Source organism: Sciurus vulgaris, assembly GCF_902686455.1.
Source record: "Sciurus vulgaris genome assembly, chromosome: 5".
NCBI lineage: Eukaryota > Metazoa > Chordata > Mammalia > Rodentia > Sciuridae > Sciurus > Sciurus vulgaris.
The window spans coordinates 23,867,535-23,882,746 of NC_136465.1; the positions used below are offsets into that span (position 1 = coordinate 23,867,535).

The window sequence follows — 15,212 nt, forward strand, 5'->3', positions numbered from 1 at the left end:
AAACATTATTCTTATTGTCTGTCTCAGAATGATTAACTAAACCACTAATTACTATCTTTATCAGTGCTCAGACATGTAATTCCGTTTACTATCATTACATTTTGATTTCTGCAAAAAGAACCATTAAAAGAATGTATCATGATCCAAGGCACATTTCCATAATCCTAGAATTCTATAGATTTGTTTAAGGAGCCACTTGTGAGGTGGAGAATGGGGTAAAGGCAAGAGTGCAGAGAGGACCTGAGTAAGAACGGCTCCTCTTTTATCTCTTTAAAACATTGAGTTCCTTTATTTTTGGAGAAAAAGACTTCTGAAGAGCAGGAAAGGATCCCACAAATTTGAAAACTACTGCCTAAGAACAAGAATGACTGGAATTCCACTCCTTTCACACTTTAGTAACAAAGACGGGTTGATCCTCAAATACACCATGCTGGTCCATGATTCATGCCAGTTTCTTTTGCTTTAAATGTTCTCCATGCCCACAACATGCACACTTCTCCTTCAGAACCCTATCTTTCTTTGTTCTAAGACAGAAATAATAATTACCTCTTTAGTGGTCCCCCTATTACATGATTCACCTCTCCATTACGGGAATTACCAAAAGCGTTTTCACTACTTTGTTCTCTCTTTTGGCTATGAACACCTTATCATAAGTGCAAACTTAGCACCTATCATAAAGCAGCACTTGATAAACATTGATTGAATTAAAGCTAATGATTTACTTATACCCATAAACACTTGATAGAAATAAAGTGTAGTAGACAACATTTGTAACAGCATTCTTAAGGTTAAAAAAAAGATTTAATGAAGAACTTTTTTTGTGTGTGTATGTGTGTGTGTGTGTGTGTGTGTGTGTGTGTGTGTGTGTGTGCTGGGGATCAAACCCAGGGCCTTGTGCTTACAAGGCAAGCACTCTACCAAATGAGCTATCTCCCCAGCCCCCAAGAACTTCTTATATTATCTGTAAAAGCAAACTGAGGGCAGAAGGGCATACCAATATACATCTTATTTAAGACAAATATTTTGTGTCCTAAATAACAATTTTCACATTAAAAGTCACAGATAAATAGATTTCTTGATGTAAAACCTTTTAGCCCAAATATGATTTTTCAAAATAATGCCTTTAAGAAACCAACTTTTCATCTATATCAAATAATCAGAGATTAATAAGCATATTCAAAGAAATATTTTTAGGTTTCTTAAAAAAATTTTTTTATGGTTGTGTAATACCTTTATCTTATAGTTGTGCAGAATACCTTTTTTTAAAAATTTTTATGTGGTGCTGAGGATCGAACCCAGTGCCTCAAACATGCTAGGCAAGCACTCTGCCACTGAGCTACAGCCCCAGCCCATTTTTAGGTTTTTGTAACCATAATTTTTTAATATATTTATTTTATTCTTTTTACTTATACCTGACAGTAGACTATAATTCAACATATTTATATAAACATGGGAGTACATCTTATTCTAATTAGGATCTCAGTCTTGTTGTTGTACATGATGTAGAGATTCACTGGGGTGTATTCATAGATGCACAGAGGAAAGTTATGTCTGACTCATTCCACTGTCTTTCCTATTCCTATCCCCCGAAAATTTATTTTTAAACACATAAAAACATAAAATTATACATATAATGAGGGACCATGTAATGTTTCAAAATGAGTATACACTGTGTAATGTTTAAATCAGGCTAAACATAGCTCTTCAAACATTTATCATTATTTGTAAAGGAGGGTTACTGGGCATTGGGGCACTTTACCATTGAAGTATATCCTAAGCCTTTTTTATTTTTAATTTTGAGACAGGGTCTCACTAAGTTGCTGAGGCTGGCCTCAACTTGTGATTCTGCTGCCTCAGCCTCCCTGGTTGCTGGTATTACAGTAGTACACCACTATACCTGGCTGTTTACCATTTCTTTAAGGTGAAAACATTCAATCTCCTTTCTTCCAGCTTTATTTCGGGGGCTGAGGTGGCGGTAGGAACTGGGCCTTGAACCCAGCCAGGGGCTCTTTACCACTGAGCTGCATACCCAGTCCTTTTTATTTTTTTATTTTGAGACAGAGTCTCACTATGTTGCTTAAGTTGCTGAGGCTAGCCTCAAACTTGCAATCCTCTTGCCTTAGTCTCCTGAGTCGTAGGGATTACAGGTATGCACCATCATGCCTGGCTCTATTCTAGCTTTTTGAATTGTATAATACTCTATTATAAATGTACTATTATAAATTATTAAATGTATTCTTATAAATTATTATTTATAAGAATATAGAATAAGTGAAGCTGAAAAGTTAATAAATACTATATCTGAGTCTCTTCATCTACTAAAATAGCATGTCCTATAACTAATTTTCCAACCTGACAACCATGATGATGGCATCTAACTTTTACTGAGCCCTTAAGTAATTCCAAATGTGACACAGGTACTTCAGAGAGACCCTGTGTGTAACACAAGAAAAAGTAGACCCAATTCTTCTCACATTGGCTTAGAACCTGACTTTCTTAACAAGACTTCTAACGTGTAAGCAGTAAAATCAATAATCAATAAATGGGATGAATTCAAACTAAAAAGCTTCTTCCCAGCAAAGGAAACAATCCATACTGTGAAGAGAGAGCCTACAGAATGGGAAAAAACCTTCATCACTTGCACCTCAGATAGGGCACTTATCTCCAGAACTAAAAAAACTTAACACTGAAAAACCAAATAACCCAATCAATAAATGGGCTAAGGAACTGAACAGACACTTCACAAAGAAAGATAAGCGATCAACAGACATATGAAAAAATGTTCAACATCTTTAGCAATTAGAGAAAGGCAAATCAAAACTACTCATTTCATCTCACTCCAGTCAGAATGGTAATTATCAAGAATATAAGCAATAATAAGCATTGGTAAGGATGTGAGGAAAAGATATACTCATTCATTGTTGGTGGGAATGCAAACTGGTACAACCACTCTGGAAAGCAGTAAAGAGATTCCTCAGAAAACTTGGAATGAAATCGCCATTTGACCCAGTTAACCCACTACTTGGCATATACCCTAAGGACTTAAAATCAGTATTCTACAGTGACACTGCCACATCAATGTTTATGCCAGCTCAATTCACAATAGCTAAACTGGGGAACCAACCTAAATGCCCTTCAACATATGAATGGATAAATAAAATGTGGTATATACACAATGGAATATTACTCAGCTTTAAAGAAGAATGAAATTATCGCATTTGCAGGTAAATGGATGGAGCTGGAGAATATTGTGCTAACCGAAATAAGACAAACCCAAAAAGATCAAACGTTTTCTCCGATAAGTGGATGCTGATCCATAATGGGGAGGTAAGTGGTAGGAACACTGGATTGTGCAGAAGGGAGTGAAAGAGGGAAGTGGTTTGGGTAGGACAGTGGAATGAGATGGACATTATTACCCTATATACATGTATGACCAGCGTTGACTCTGCACCATGTACAGACAGAGGAATGAGAAGTTGTGCTCCATTTGTGTACAGTGTATCAAAATGCATTCTACTGTCATGTATAACTAATTAGAACAAATTTTAAAAAGAGAGAACAAAAAGAAGTTCATTCCAGACCAAGAATACAGAAGCACAGGAAAGGGTTTGGTGTATCAGAGGAAAAAAAGGAAGAGAGAGAGAGGTTCTGAGTTGAGGCACAGATAGCCATATCAAACCTGTAGAGCATGGGAAAGATTCTGAGTGTAATTATAAAAACAGTGGAAAACCTCTGAAGTCTTAACATGACAGTGAATTAATGATTCGTAATGTTAAAATTAATTCTGGTTTGTATTTGGATAATGGATTTCAAACAGGCATGAACTGAGGGAAACTAGTTAAGAGATAACTGGTTGAAAGGTTAGTGGGTTGATGGAATAGATAAGTAATCTGTAAGAAAGAGCAGGAGAAATGAAGTTATTAGCATTTAAACGACATTTAAGGTCAGGGATTTTCTGGGGAACAGAAACTATGTAGAGATTTCCTGCTCTACACATAATGAAATAAGGACTAGACCCAACCTTCCACCAAAAGAGAAAGCTGGACAAAATATAAGAAACATAGTTCAGAGTGAACAACAGACAGCCAAGAATGATCCCTTACAGAAGGGAAAAAAATGAGGTGAATTTACCACTAAACTGGCTGCCTTTCTGGAGGAAAATATCTGAATTCCGTGTGTAGCCTTACTAGATTAAGGAGAGAGGAAGAAAAAGAAGGAGAGGAGGAGGAGGAAGAAGAAGAGGAAGAGGAGGAGGAGGAGAGGAGGAGAGGAGGAGAGGAGGAGAAGAAATCGTATGTTGTGGCACATGGCTGTAATGCCAGCTGCTTGGGAAGATATAAGTTCAAGGACAGCCAATGTGGTGAGACTGTCTCAAAAGTGAATGAATGAATGAAAAAAAAGAAAGGCTGGAGCACTTTCCTAGCAAGTGTAAGGCCCTGAGTACTCAGGAAAAACAAACAAAAAACCATGCAGAAAACTCATTACAAAGTAATTGGTAGTTTTTCTGAGTTGCTGAAGAAGAGCAGGTCATGTATGTGTAGAGTTGCCTGGAACTCTACAGAGTTAGGCAAAAATAACTAGGGCGCTATAGAATGAAAGATGTTCAGAACTCATGCAGCTAGAGAAAATGATTCAAGTCTGACCAGAGTAGGGAGCTTCCTCAGTGATCACCTGGTGTATACACTGGTGGTTCTCAGAGGGTCATAGGGTAATAGCTCTAGAGGAAAGATGAATCTATATCTGTCCCAGCAAAGCTGAAAAACAAAGTTTGAAAGTATAAAATTAATCCATAAGTAACTTGATGTCTAAAAAAGCCCAACATACTTTAAAGGAAGTTTAAAACCCAGCAATATAATATTCACAAGGTTGAGCTCAAATAAAGAATTACAGAACATGTCACAATGCAGGAAAATATGACCCACAGCCAGTAGAAAAATCATCTATTGACCCATAGTCAGTAGAAATGGATACAGAGATAAGAGAAAAAGCAGATCTGGATGCTGGACTTGTTAACTGAGTATTTAAGGGAATATAAAAATACATTGAGAGAAATAGAACAGAAAAATAGTTTTTAGAAATAAAACAAAGAATACTGAAATTTTTTATTGAATCAGATTAATAGTATATTACTGCATAAAAAATGTTAAGTAAACTTAAACACATATTAATAGAATCGGAGGAGATCCAAGATGGCAGACGAGAGGGTGACTGCATCTCCCATAGCTCCAGAACTCAGGATTCAAGAAGGGGAGGTATTGAGAGACTCGGACCAACATAGAGCCGCGGGGTGAGTCTCTCCCACCAGGTGAAGCTTGGCCAGGGCGGCAGGCCCAGACAGGGGCAGCTTCTTGGAGCAGGGCAGGGCAGCGAGACTCTTCCACAAGCGGCCCTGCTCTCTCCGGCGGCAGGCTCAATCCACAGCCAGCTTCTAGGAGCGGGCCCGCCCAGTGAGAGCTTTTCCGCACACAGCCAACCCTAAGCCCTGGACCCAGTGGCGGCCCTGGATCCAGTGGTGGCCCCGGCCTGCAGGCGGCTTCTGGGACCAGGGCAGGGCAGCGAGACTTCCCCAGGCACCCCTGCTATCTCCGGCAGCAGGGGGGGCCCACAGCCAGCTTCTTGGAACAGGCCCGCCCAGTGAGAGCTTTTCTGCACAGAGCCAACCCCAAGCCCTGGACCCAACGGAAGGCCCGGCCTGCAGGCGGCTTCTGGGACCAAGGCAGGTCAGGGAGAGGCTTTCCCGAGCAGTCTGGCTCCCTCAGGCGGGGGCAGGCCCTCTCTATAGCCAGCATCTAGGAGCAGGACCGCCTAGTGTGAGGATTTCCATACAGAACCAGCCCCAAGCCCTGGACCCAGTAGCAGGCTAGGGGCAGCTTTCTTTGGAAGCACTGCATTATCAAGTTACTCCAAGACTTCAGGCTACTGAAGGCTGGGAGGTGATATACTGGAAATCTACAGGGACACTATAAGCCAATAGAGGAAATCTGTAATATCTGAGTCCCACTGATATCTGACCAATATGAGAAAACAAGGGAAGAAAATGTCCCAAACAAACCTAGATACTATATCAATAAAACCCAATGACAGCACAGCAGAAAAAATGCCAGAAAGGGAGTTCAGAATGTACATAATTAAAATAATCAGGGAAGCAAATGAGGAGATGAAAGATCAAATGCAGGCACTGAAGGAAGAGATGAAAGAGCAAATGCAGGCATTAAATGATCACAACAATCAACAGTTAAAAGAGCAAATACGGGAAGCAAGAGATCATTTAAATAAAGAGTTAGAGATACTGAAAAAAAAAAAAAAAAAAAAAAGAAATCCTTGAAATGAAGGAAACAATAAACCAAATTGAAAACTCCATAGAAAGCATAACCAATAGGATAGAACACCTGGAAAACAGAACCTCAGACATTGAAGGCAAAATATTTAATCTTGAAAACAAAATTGATCAAACAGAGATGATGGTAAGAAATCATGAACAGAATCTACAAGAATTGTGGGATATCATGAAAAGCCCAAATTTAAGAATTATTGGGATTAAGGAAGGCTTAGAGAAACAAACCAATGGAATGAACAATCTATTCAATGAAATAATATTATAAAATTTCCCAGATCTGAAGAATGAAATGGAAAACCAGGCACAAGAGGCTTATAGGACTCCAAATACACAAAATTACAACAGACCCACACCAAGGCACATTATTATGAAAATACCTAACATACATAATAAAGACAGAATTTTAAAGGCTGCGAGAGAAAAGAATCAAATTACATTCAGGGGGAAACCAATAAGAATATCAGCAGATTTTTCAAGCCAGACCTAAAAGCTAGAAGGGCCTGGAACAACATTTACCAAGCCCTGAAAGAAAATGGATGCCAACCAAGAATCTTATACCCAGCAAAACTGACTTTCAGATTTGATGACGAAATAAAAACTTTCCATGATATACAAAAGCTAAAAGAATTTACAAAAAGAAAGCTGGCATTACAGAACATTCTCAGCAAAATATTCCATGAGGAAGAGATGAAAAACAATGATGCAAATCAGCAACAGGAGGAACTAGCCTAAAGGAATAGCCAAATAAAGGAGAAACCTAATCATGTCAAAAAACAAAAATGAGTCAAATGACTGGGAATACAAATCATATCTCAATAATAACCCTGAATGTTAATGGTCTGAACTCATCAATCAAAAGACATAGACTGGCAGACTGGATTAAAAAGAAAAATCCAACAATATGCTGCCTGCAAGAGACTCATCTCATAGAAAAAGATACCCATAGTCTAAAGGTGAAAGGATGGGAAAAAACATACCATGCACATGGACACAGCCAAAAAGCTGGAGTATCCATCCTCATTTCAGATAATGTGGACTTCAAGCCAAAACTAGTCAGAAGGGATAAAGAAGGACATTACATACTGCTTAAGGGAAGCATAAATCAGCAAGACATAACAATCATAAATATCTATGCCCCGAACACTGGCTCATCCATGTACATCAAACAAATCCTTCTCAATTCCAGAAATCGAATGGACCACAATACAATAATACTAGGCGATTTTGACACACCTCTCTCACCACTGGATAGATCTTCCAAACAAAAATTGAATAAAGAAACCATAGATCTCAATAACACAATCAATAATTTAGACTTAACAGACATTTATAGAGTATAACATCCAACCAAGAGTAAATACACTTTCTTCTCAGCAGCACATGGATCCTTCTCTAAAACAGACCATATATTATGCCACAAAGCTAATGTTAGCAAATACAAGAAGATAGAGACACTACCTTGTATTCTATCAGATCATAATGGATTGAAATTAGAAAGAAATGACAGAATAAAAAACAGAAACTTCTCCAATTCCTGGAGATTAAATAATACGTTATTATATGATGAATGGATAACAGAAGACATCAGGAGGGAAATAAAAAAATTCTTAGAAGTAAACGAGAACAAAGACACATCATATCAAAATCACTGGGACACTATGAAAGCAGTACTTAGAGGAAGATTTATTTCATGGGGCGCATTCAACAAAAGAAGAAGAAGTCAACAAATAAACGACTTAACACTACAGCTCAAAGCCCTAGAAAAAGAAGAGCAGACCAACACCAAAAGTAGTAGAAGACAGGAAATAGTTAAAATCAGATCTGAAATCAACGAAATTGAAACAAAAGAAACAATTGAAAAAATTAACAAAATAAAGAGTTGGTTCTTTGAAAAAATAAACAAAACTGATAAACCCTTAGCCACACTAACAAAGAGGAGAGAGAAAACTCAAATTAATAAAATGCGGAAAGTGCGAGGAAATATCACTACAGACGTGAGTGAAATACAAAACATAATTAGAAGGTATTTTGAAAATCTATACTCCAACAAAACAGAAAACCTCGAAGACATCAATAAGGTTTTAGAGACATATGAATTACCTAAACTGAACCAGGAGGACATACACAACTTAAATAAGTCAATTTCAAGGAGTGAAATAGAACAGGTCATCAGAAGCCTACCAACAAAGAAAAGTCCCGAACCAGATGGGTTCTCGGCCAAGTTCTACAAAACCTTTAAAGAAGAGCTCATTCCAATATTCCACAAATATTCCATGAAATAGAAGAGGAGGGAACCCTCCCAAACTCATTCTATGAAGCCAATATCACGCCCCCAAACCAGACAGAGACACATCGAGGAAAGAAAATTTCAGACCAATATCCTTAATGAACATCGATGCAAAAATTCTCAACAAAATTTTAGCAAATCGCATACAAAAATATATTACAAAGATAGTGCACCACGATCAAGTGGGTTTTATCCCAGGGATGCAAGGTTGGTTCAACATCAGGAAATCAATAAATGTCATTCACTATATCAACAGACTTAAAGTTAAGAATCACATGATTATTTCGATAGATGCAGAAAAATCATTTGATAAAATACAGCATCCCTTCATGCTCAAAACACTAGAAAAAATAGAGATAGTGGGAACATTCCTCAATATTGTAAAGGCCATGTACACTAAGCCCATGGCCAATATCATTCTAAATGGTGAAAAACTGAAAGCATTCCCCTTAAAAATTGGAACAAGGCAGGGATGTCTTCTTTCACCACTTCTATTCAACATTGTCCTCGAAACTCTAGCCAGAGCAATTGACAGGAAATTAAAGGGATACAAATAGGAAAAGAAGAACTCAAACTATCCCTATTTGTTGATAACATGATTATATATTTAGAGGAACCTGGAAATTTCACCAGAAAACTTTTAGAACTCATAAGTGAATTCAGTAGTAGTGGGTTACAAGATCAATGCTCATAAATCCAATGCATTTCTATACGTAAGTGATGAATCTTCAGAAAGAGAAATTAGGAAAACTACCCCATTCACAATAGCCTCAAAAAAAATAAAATACTTGGGAATCAATCTCACAAAAGAGGTGAAAGACCTCTACAATGAGAATTACAGAACACTAAAGAAAGAAATTAAAGAAAATCTTAGAAGATGGAAAGATCTCCCATGTTCTTGGATAGGCAGAATTAATATTGTCAAAATAGCCATATGACCAAAAGTGCTATACAGATTCAATGCAATTCCAATTAAAAGCCCAATGACATACCTTACAGAAATAGAGCAAGCAATTATGAAATTTATCTGGAAGAATAAGAAACCCAGAATAGCTAAAGCAATCCTTAGCAGAAAGAGCGAAGCAGGGGGTATCGCAATACCAGGTCTTCAACTCTATTACAAAGCAATAGTAACAAAAACGGCATGGTATTGGTACCAAAATAGACAGGTAGATCAATGGTACAGAATTGAGGAATGGACACAAATCCAAATAAATACAATTTTCTCATATTAGACCAAGAGACCAAAAATATGCAATGTTGAAAAGATAGCCTCTTCAACAAATGGTGCTGGGAAAACTGGAAATCCATATGCAACAGAACGAAATTAAACCCCTATCTCTCACCCTGCACAAAACTCAACTCAAAATGGATCAAGGACCTCGGAATCAGACCAGAGACCCTGCATCTTATAGAAGAAAAAATAGGTCCAAATCTTCAACATGTCAGCCTAGGATGAGACTTCCTAACAGGACTCCCATAGCACAAGAAATAAAAGCAAGAATCAACAACTGGGATAGATTCAAAATAAAAACCTTTCATTCAGCAAAGGAAACTATCAGCAATGTGAAGAGAGAGCCTACAGAGTGGGAGAAAATCTTTGCCACTCATACTTCAGATAGAGCACTAATTTCCAGATACATAAAGAACTCAAAAAACTCTGCACCAAGAAAACAAATAATCCAATCAACAAATGGGCTAAGGATATGAACAGACACTTCACAGAAGAAGATGTAGAAGCAATCAACAGCTATATGAAAAAACGTTCAACATCTCTAGTAATAAGAGAAATACAAATCAAAACTACTCTAAGATTCCATCTCACCCCAATTAGAATGGTGATTATCAAGAACACAAGCAACAATAGGTGTTGGCGAGGATGTGGGGAAAAAGGTACACTCAGACATTGCTGGTGGGGTTGCAAATTAGTGCAGCCACTCTGGAAAGCAGTGTGGAGATTCCTTAGAAAACTTGGAATGGCCCTACCATTTGACCCAGCTATCCCACTCCTTGGCCTATACCCATAGGACTTAAAATCAACATACTACAGAGATACAGCCACATCAATGTTCACAGTTGCTCAATTCACAATAGCCAGATTGTGGAACCAATCCAGATGCCCTTCAATTGATGAATGGATAAAGAAACTATGGTATATATGTACAATGGAATATTACTCTGCCATAAAGAGTGATAAAATTATGGCATTTGCAGGCAAATGGATGAAATTGGAGAATATCACGCTAAGTGAGATAAGTCAATCTCAAAAAACCAAAGGAAGAATGATCTCGCTGATAAGCGGATAATGACACATAATGGGGGGTGGGAGGGGTTAGTGTTAGGGTTAGGGTTAGGTTTAAGGTTAGGTTTAGGGAGGTGGCAAGAATGGAAGAAGGAAGGACTGTATAGAGGAAAAAGAGGAGTGGGAGGGGTGGGGGGAAGGGAAAAAAATAACAGAATGAATCAAACAATATTACCCTATGTAAATTTATGATTACACAAATGGTATGCCTTTACTCCATGTACAAACCGAGAAACAACATGTATCCCATGTTTACAATAAAAAAAAATAGAATAGACCTACAATGAAACACAAAGAGATAAAAGACTAACAACAAAATGACCACAATCTCAAAAAACTATGGAATAAGACCAAGCAGTCTAACATCTATGGAATACTCCCAGGAAAGCAAAGCTGGGTGTGGTGGCACATGGATGTGACTCAGTGGTGGAGTGACCTTCAGTTCAATCTCCAGTACTGCCGAAAAAGAAAAGAAGGACTAGCCCCAAATTTTTCCATTTGATAAAAACTATGACCCATAAGGCCGAGGTCATCAATGGGCCCACCGGACCCCAAGCAGGATAAAAATTCACCCCACCAATAAAACACCTTACCAAAGTGTTTCAGAGTCAAATTGCTATAAACTAATGAGAAAAAGTTTAAAAAGAAGTCAGAGGAAAAAAGAAACATTACATACAAGGGAAAATAAAAAGAATCACAAACTGGGCATGGTGGCCCATGCCTGTTAACCCAGCAGCTTGAGAATCTGAGGCACTGAGTTCAGAGCCAGTCTCAGCAACTTAGGGAGGCTCTAAGCAACTCAGTGAGACCGTCTCCAAATAAATTATAAACAAGGGCTGGGGATGTGGTTCAGTAGTTAAGTAGCCCTGGGTTCAAACCCAGTACCAAAAAAAAGAGTCACAAATTTCTTGTCATAAATAATACAACTCAGAAGATAACATAATTCTACATATATGCTTGTTTGTATATGTTTTTAAGAGATTAAAAATCAACATTATGGGGGCTGCCTTATACCTGTGAGGCACTGGGTTCGATCCTCAGCACCACATAAAAATAAAGATATGTGAATCTACAACTAAAAATATATATTTAAAAAAATCAACATTATGGTTTATCAAAGAAAAGCAATCAATAAGAAATATTACCAACCAGATAACATTTTCCTTTTGAAGACCATACTTGCCTTTGGATTGTTTGCATCAAAAAGACCTGTTGAAAGTCCAATCAGCAAGGAATTCTTATTTTTATTTTTTGGTGGTGAATCAGAGTGAGATCGAAGTGGAATGGATTCTTCTGGTGAAAACTGAAGTGACTGAACTTGAGAGAGTAAATTCAATTGTTCAGGATGAATCACTTTATGGAAACATGGCTCTGGTTGTATAGATTTATCTATATTAAAATTAGAGTGCTGAGAATCATCTATTCCAGGTTCTGTGGTACAAAGGAGAGATTATGTGATAAGTCTAAACAGTATTTAAATAAAGCTTTAAATGATTTTGACAAGGCATAGTATTTAACATGAATTATATAAACAAACTCTCACATCTACTGGGAAAGGAAAATCAAAATATACATGAGTATGCTAACTTCTAAATAATCTTTATTATTATTATATTGGAAGTTCTAAAATATAGACACAAATCCAAGCAAATATGAAAAACACACTGAACAATGGATTAGGTATTCATATTTTTTCAGTGTTTCTTTGTTCTTATAGAAGAAAATTACATTCCTCATATTTTAAGTAATACTATTTTAAAAAGAGGAAAATTTATTTAATGTCCTTAGTATATTGGTTGTTTTGGCAAGGAATTCTTTCCATTTTGAACACACAATAAAATAATTTAACAATTTTTACTGCCTATTTTGCTATAAAATTCAGGTTTATTAATGCAGATTCCAGTGCTCTACACATATTACATTTTAAAAATGAGTATGATGACTAATGAGGAATATTCTGTATGTATATATTGCCCAAATGACACAAGTTGGTGTTAACCTTTCAGAAAGAAACTGGACTGCTGCAATGATGCTTACCTACGCGACCCTCACGGAGGTGGTCCACATTCCTCAGGACTCCATCTTCAGAAACCTCATTTTGCTGAATGGCATCCCTATCTTCCAATCTGCCACAGACAGGTACAACAGTTAAAAAACAGTTTACTGGAAATAAAAGTATTCTAATATAAAGAAAATGGGATACAAGTTCATTAACATCCTATGATCTCTTTCAAATATTTTTTCACTTTTATATATATTTTCTCTTATAAGCACATCATTTTTTTCACTTCGTTCAAACTTATCAATCATTAATCATTCATACACTCAGAATTCAAATTGATATTACTCCTGGGAAGAAAAATAACTGAATTACAAATGCAAATACAAATTACAATTACAAATACAAATGTACTTCTGTAGAAGTACAATTACCCAGCAATTATATTCCTACATTTTTATCTTACAAATACACAAAAAATGGCGTTATGTAAAATGTTATTCATTGCAACATCATCTGTAATATTGCTGACTGTCCATCAAGCTGGACACATAAGTTATATTATCCATACAATGAAACACAAAATAAGAGGAAGACTTTTATGTACTAATACGAAAAAATTTCTCACATGTATTATTGACTAAAAATAAACAAGGTAAAAAATATTACCTTATACTCATAACTATATTTAAAAAGGAAGGAAGAATGTATATTTATTTTTGTTTATACATACTAAAAATTATCTGAAAGAAGGATAGATTGGAAATGGTTTGAATGAAAATGGAGGCAGTCAAGACATTTTACTATATTTCTTAAAATACTTTATGCGCTTGTTGATTTCTGAACCATGTGAATATCCATTAAGAAATTAAATTATTTTATGGGGTATTATAATATTAGGATATTAAATTATAATATTAGGTCATTACAGTAATTTTTTTAAAAAAAGTATTATAAAAGGAATCTAGATCTTGAAATGTAAGAAAAAAGGTAAAACATACTTAGTTTCCTTTGCTCCTTTTTCTTCACTAATCCACACATCAGTAACAATACAAGGCAAGTTCCCATCTTTGTTTTCCTTACTTGGTTCTTGTAAAACTTCTATTTCCAAATCAGGTTCTGCACAGGAAAAAGAACAAGAAATGGGTCAAAGTACAATGTGTTGAAAGAAAATGAATAAACATTTTATAAATTATTACTAGTTTTAGACTAATAATTATAATAGAAAAATAAAATATTTTATCTTTTATCTATCGGTCTTTATTTTTGTTATTGTGTTAACTCTCCACTTATTTCTGAAAGACACACCAATCTTTCTGTCTTTTAACTGTAATAAAAATACTCCAAAAAATATTTTACATTGTATTTTTTGCTGTTACATAAAATTTTCTCTTTATTAAAATTTTAGTACTATGTAAATTGGTGTAAAGAAGGTATAAAAACTAATTGGAAGAAAATGGATATCTGTGATTGTAAGTATGTAAGAATAGACCAAGATATTACAGAAGAAATTTTAATCTTCAAAATATTTCAAACAAAACAGAAAAAAAAAAAGTAGAACAATTACTTGGACTTCCTAAAGACACTGAGAATATAACTGGAATATCTTCCTATACTTGCAAATAATTAATAACTAGGGTGCTGCTTCTGTTGTTCTGACAGTGACTCATTTTTTAATCAAGTCAATATTTTCTGAAAGTAAAAAGTGATCAGAGTTTCTTTCTTTATTTACCTTATTTTTTCTTTTCTAATTAAAATTATATACTATCTCTTTCCCCCTGCCCTGGAGTCCAGACACACTTTCCTTCTTTATTTTTAAAACTTCAAATTCTTTGTCCTGTTTTGAAAGACAATTGATATTGTATAAATCTTCATAGTTTTTATCTTAACTCAAGTGAATTTTTTGGTCAGGGGGTGGGGTATGAAAGATGGTGGAATGAGGCAGACATCATTACCCTATGTACATGTATGATTACATGAATGGTGTCAATCTACATTGTGTACAACCACAGAAACAAAAAGTTGCACCCCATTTGTGTACAGTGAAGTGAATCAAAATGAAGTCTATAAAAAGAGACAGAGAGAGAGAGATCGAGAGAGAGAGAGAGAGAGAGAGAGAGAAATTTATTTCTCCTATTCCCAGAGGCTAGAGAATCCAAAGTCAGGTGCCAACATGGTCAGTGCTGGAGAGTTTTTTCTTGGTGTGCCAACAGCCTTTTCCTCTATGTGTCCTCACATGGATACAGGTACTCAGGCCTCTTCTTATGACACTTAGGCCATCTTGACA

General features: G+C 36.1%; 1 protein-coding gene across 1 annotated transcript in view; it reads right to left on the reverse strand.

The window, feature by feature from the left end:
• NEK1 (NIMA related kinase 1) overlaps window positions 1-15,212 on the reverse strand; it is a 240,752-nt gene that overhangs the window by 25,931 nt on the left and 199,609 nt on the right. Inside the window, 3 exon segments of the mRNA XM_079142970.1 lie at window positions 12,110-12,357; window positions 12,964-13,052; window positions 13,927-14,044. Of these exon segments, the coding sequence (XP_078999096.1) occupies window positions 12,110-12,357; window positions 12,964-13,052; window positions 13,927-14,044 (455 nt within the window).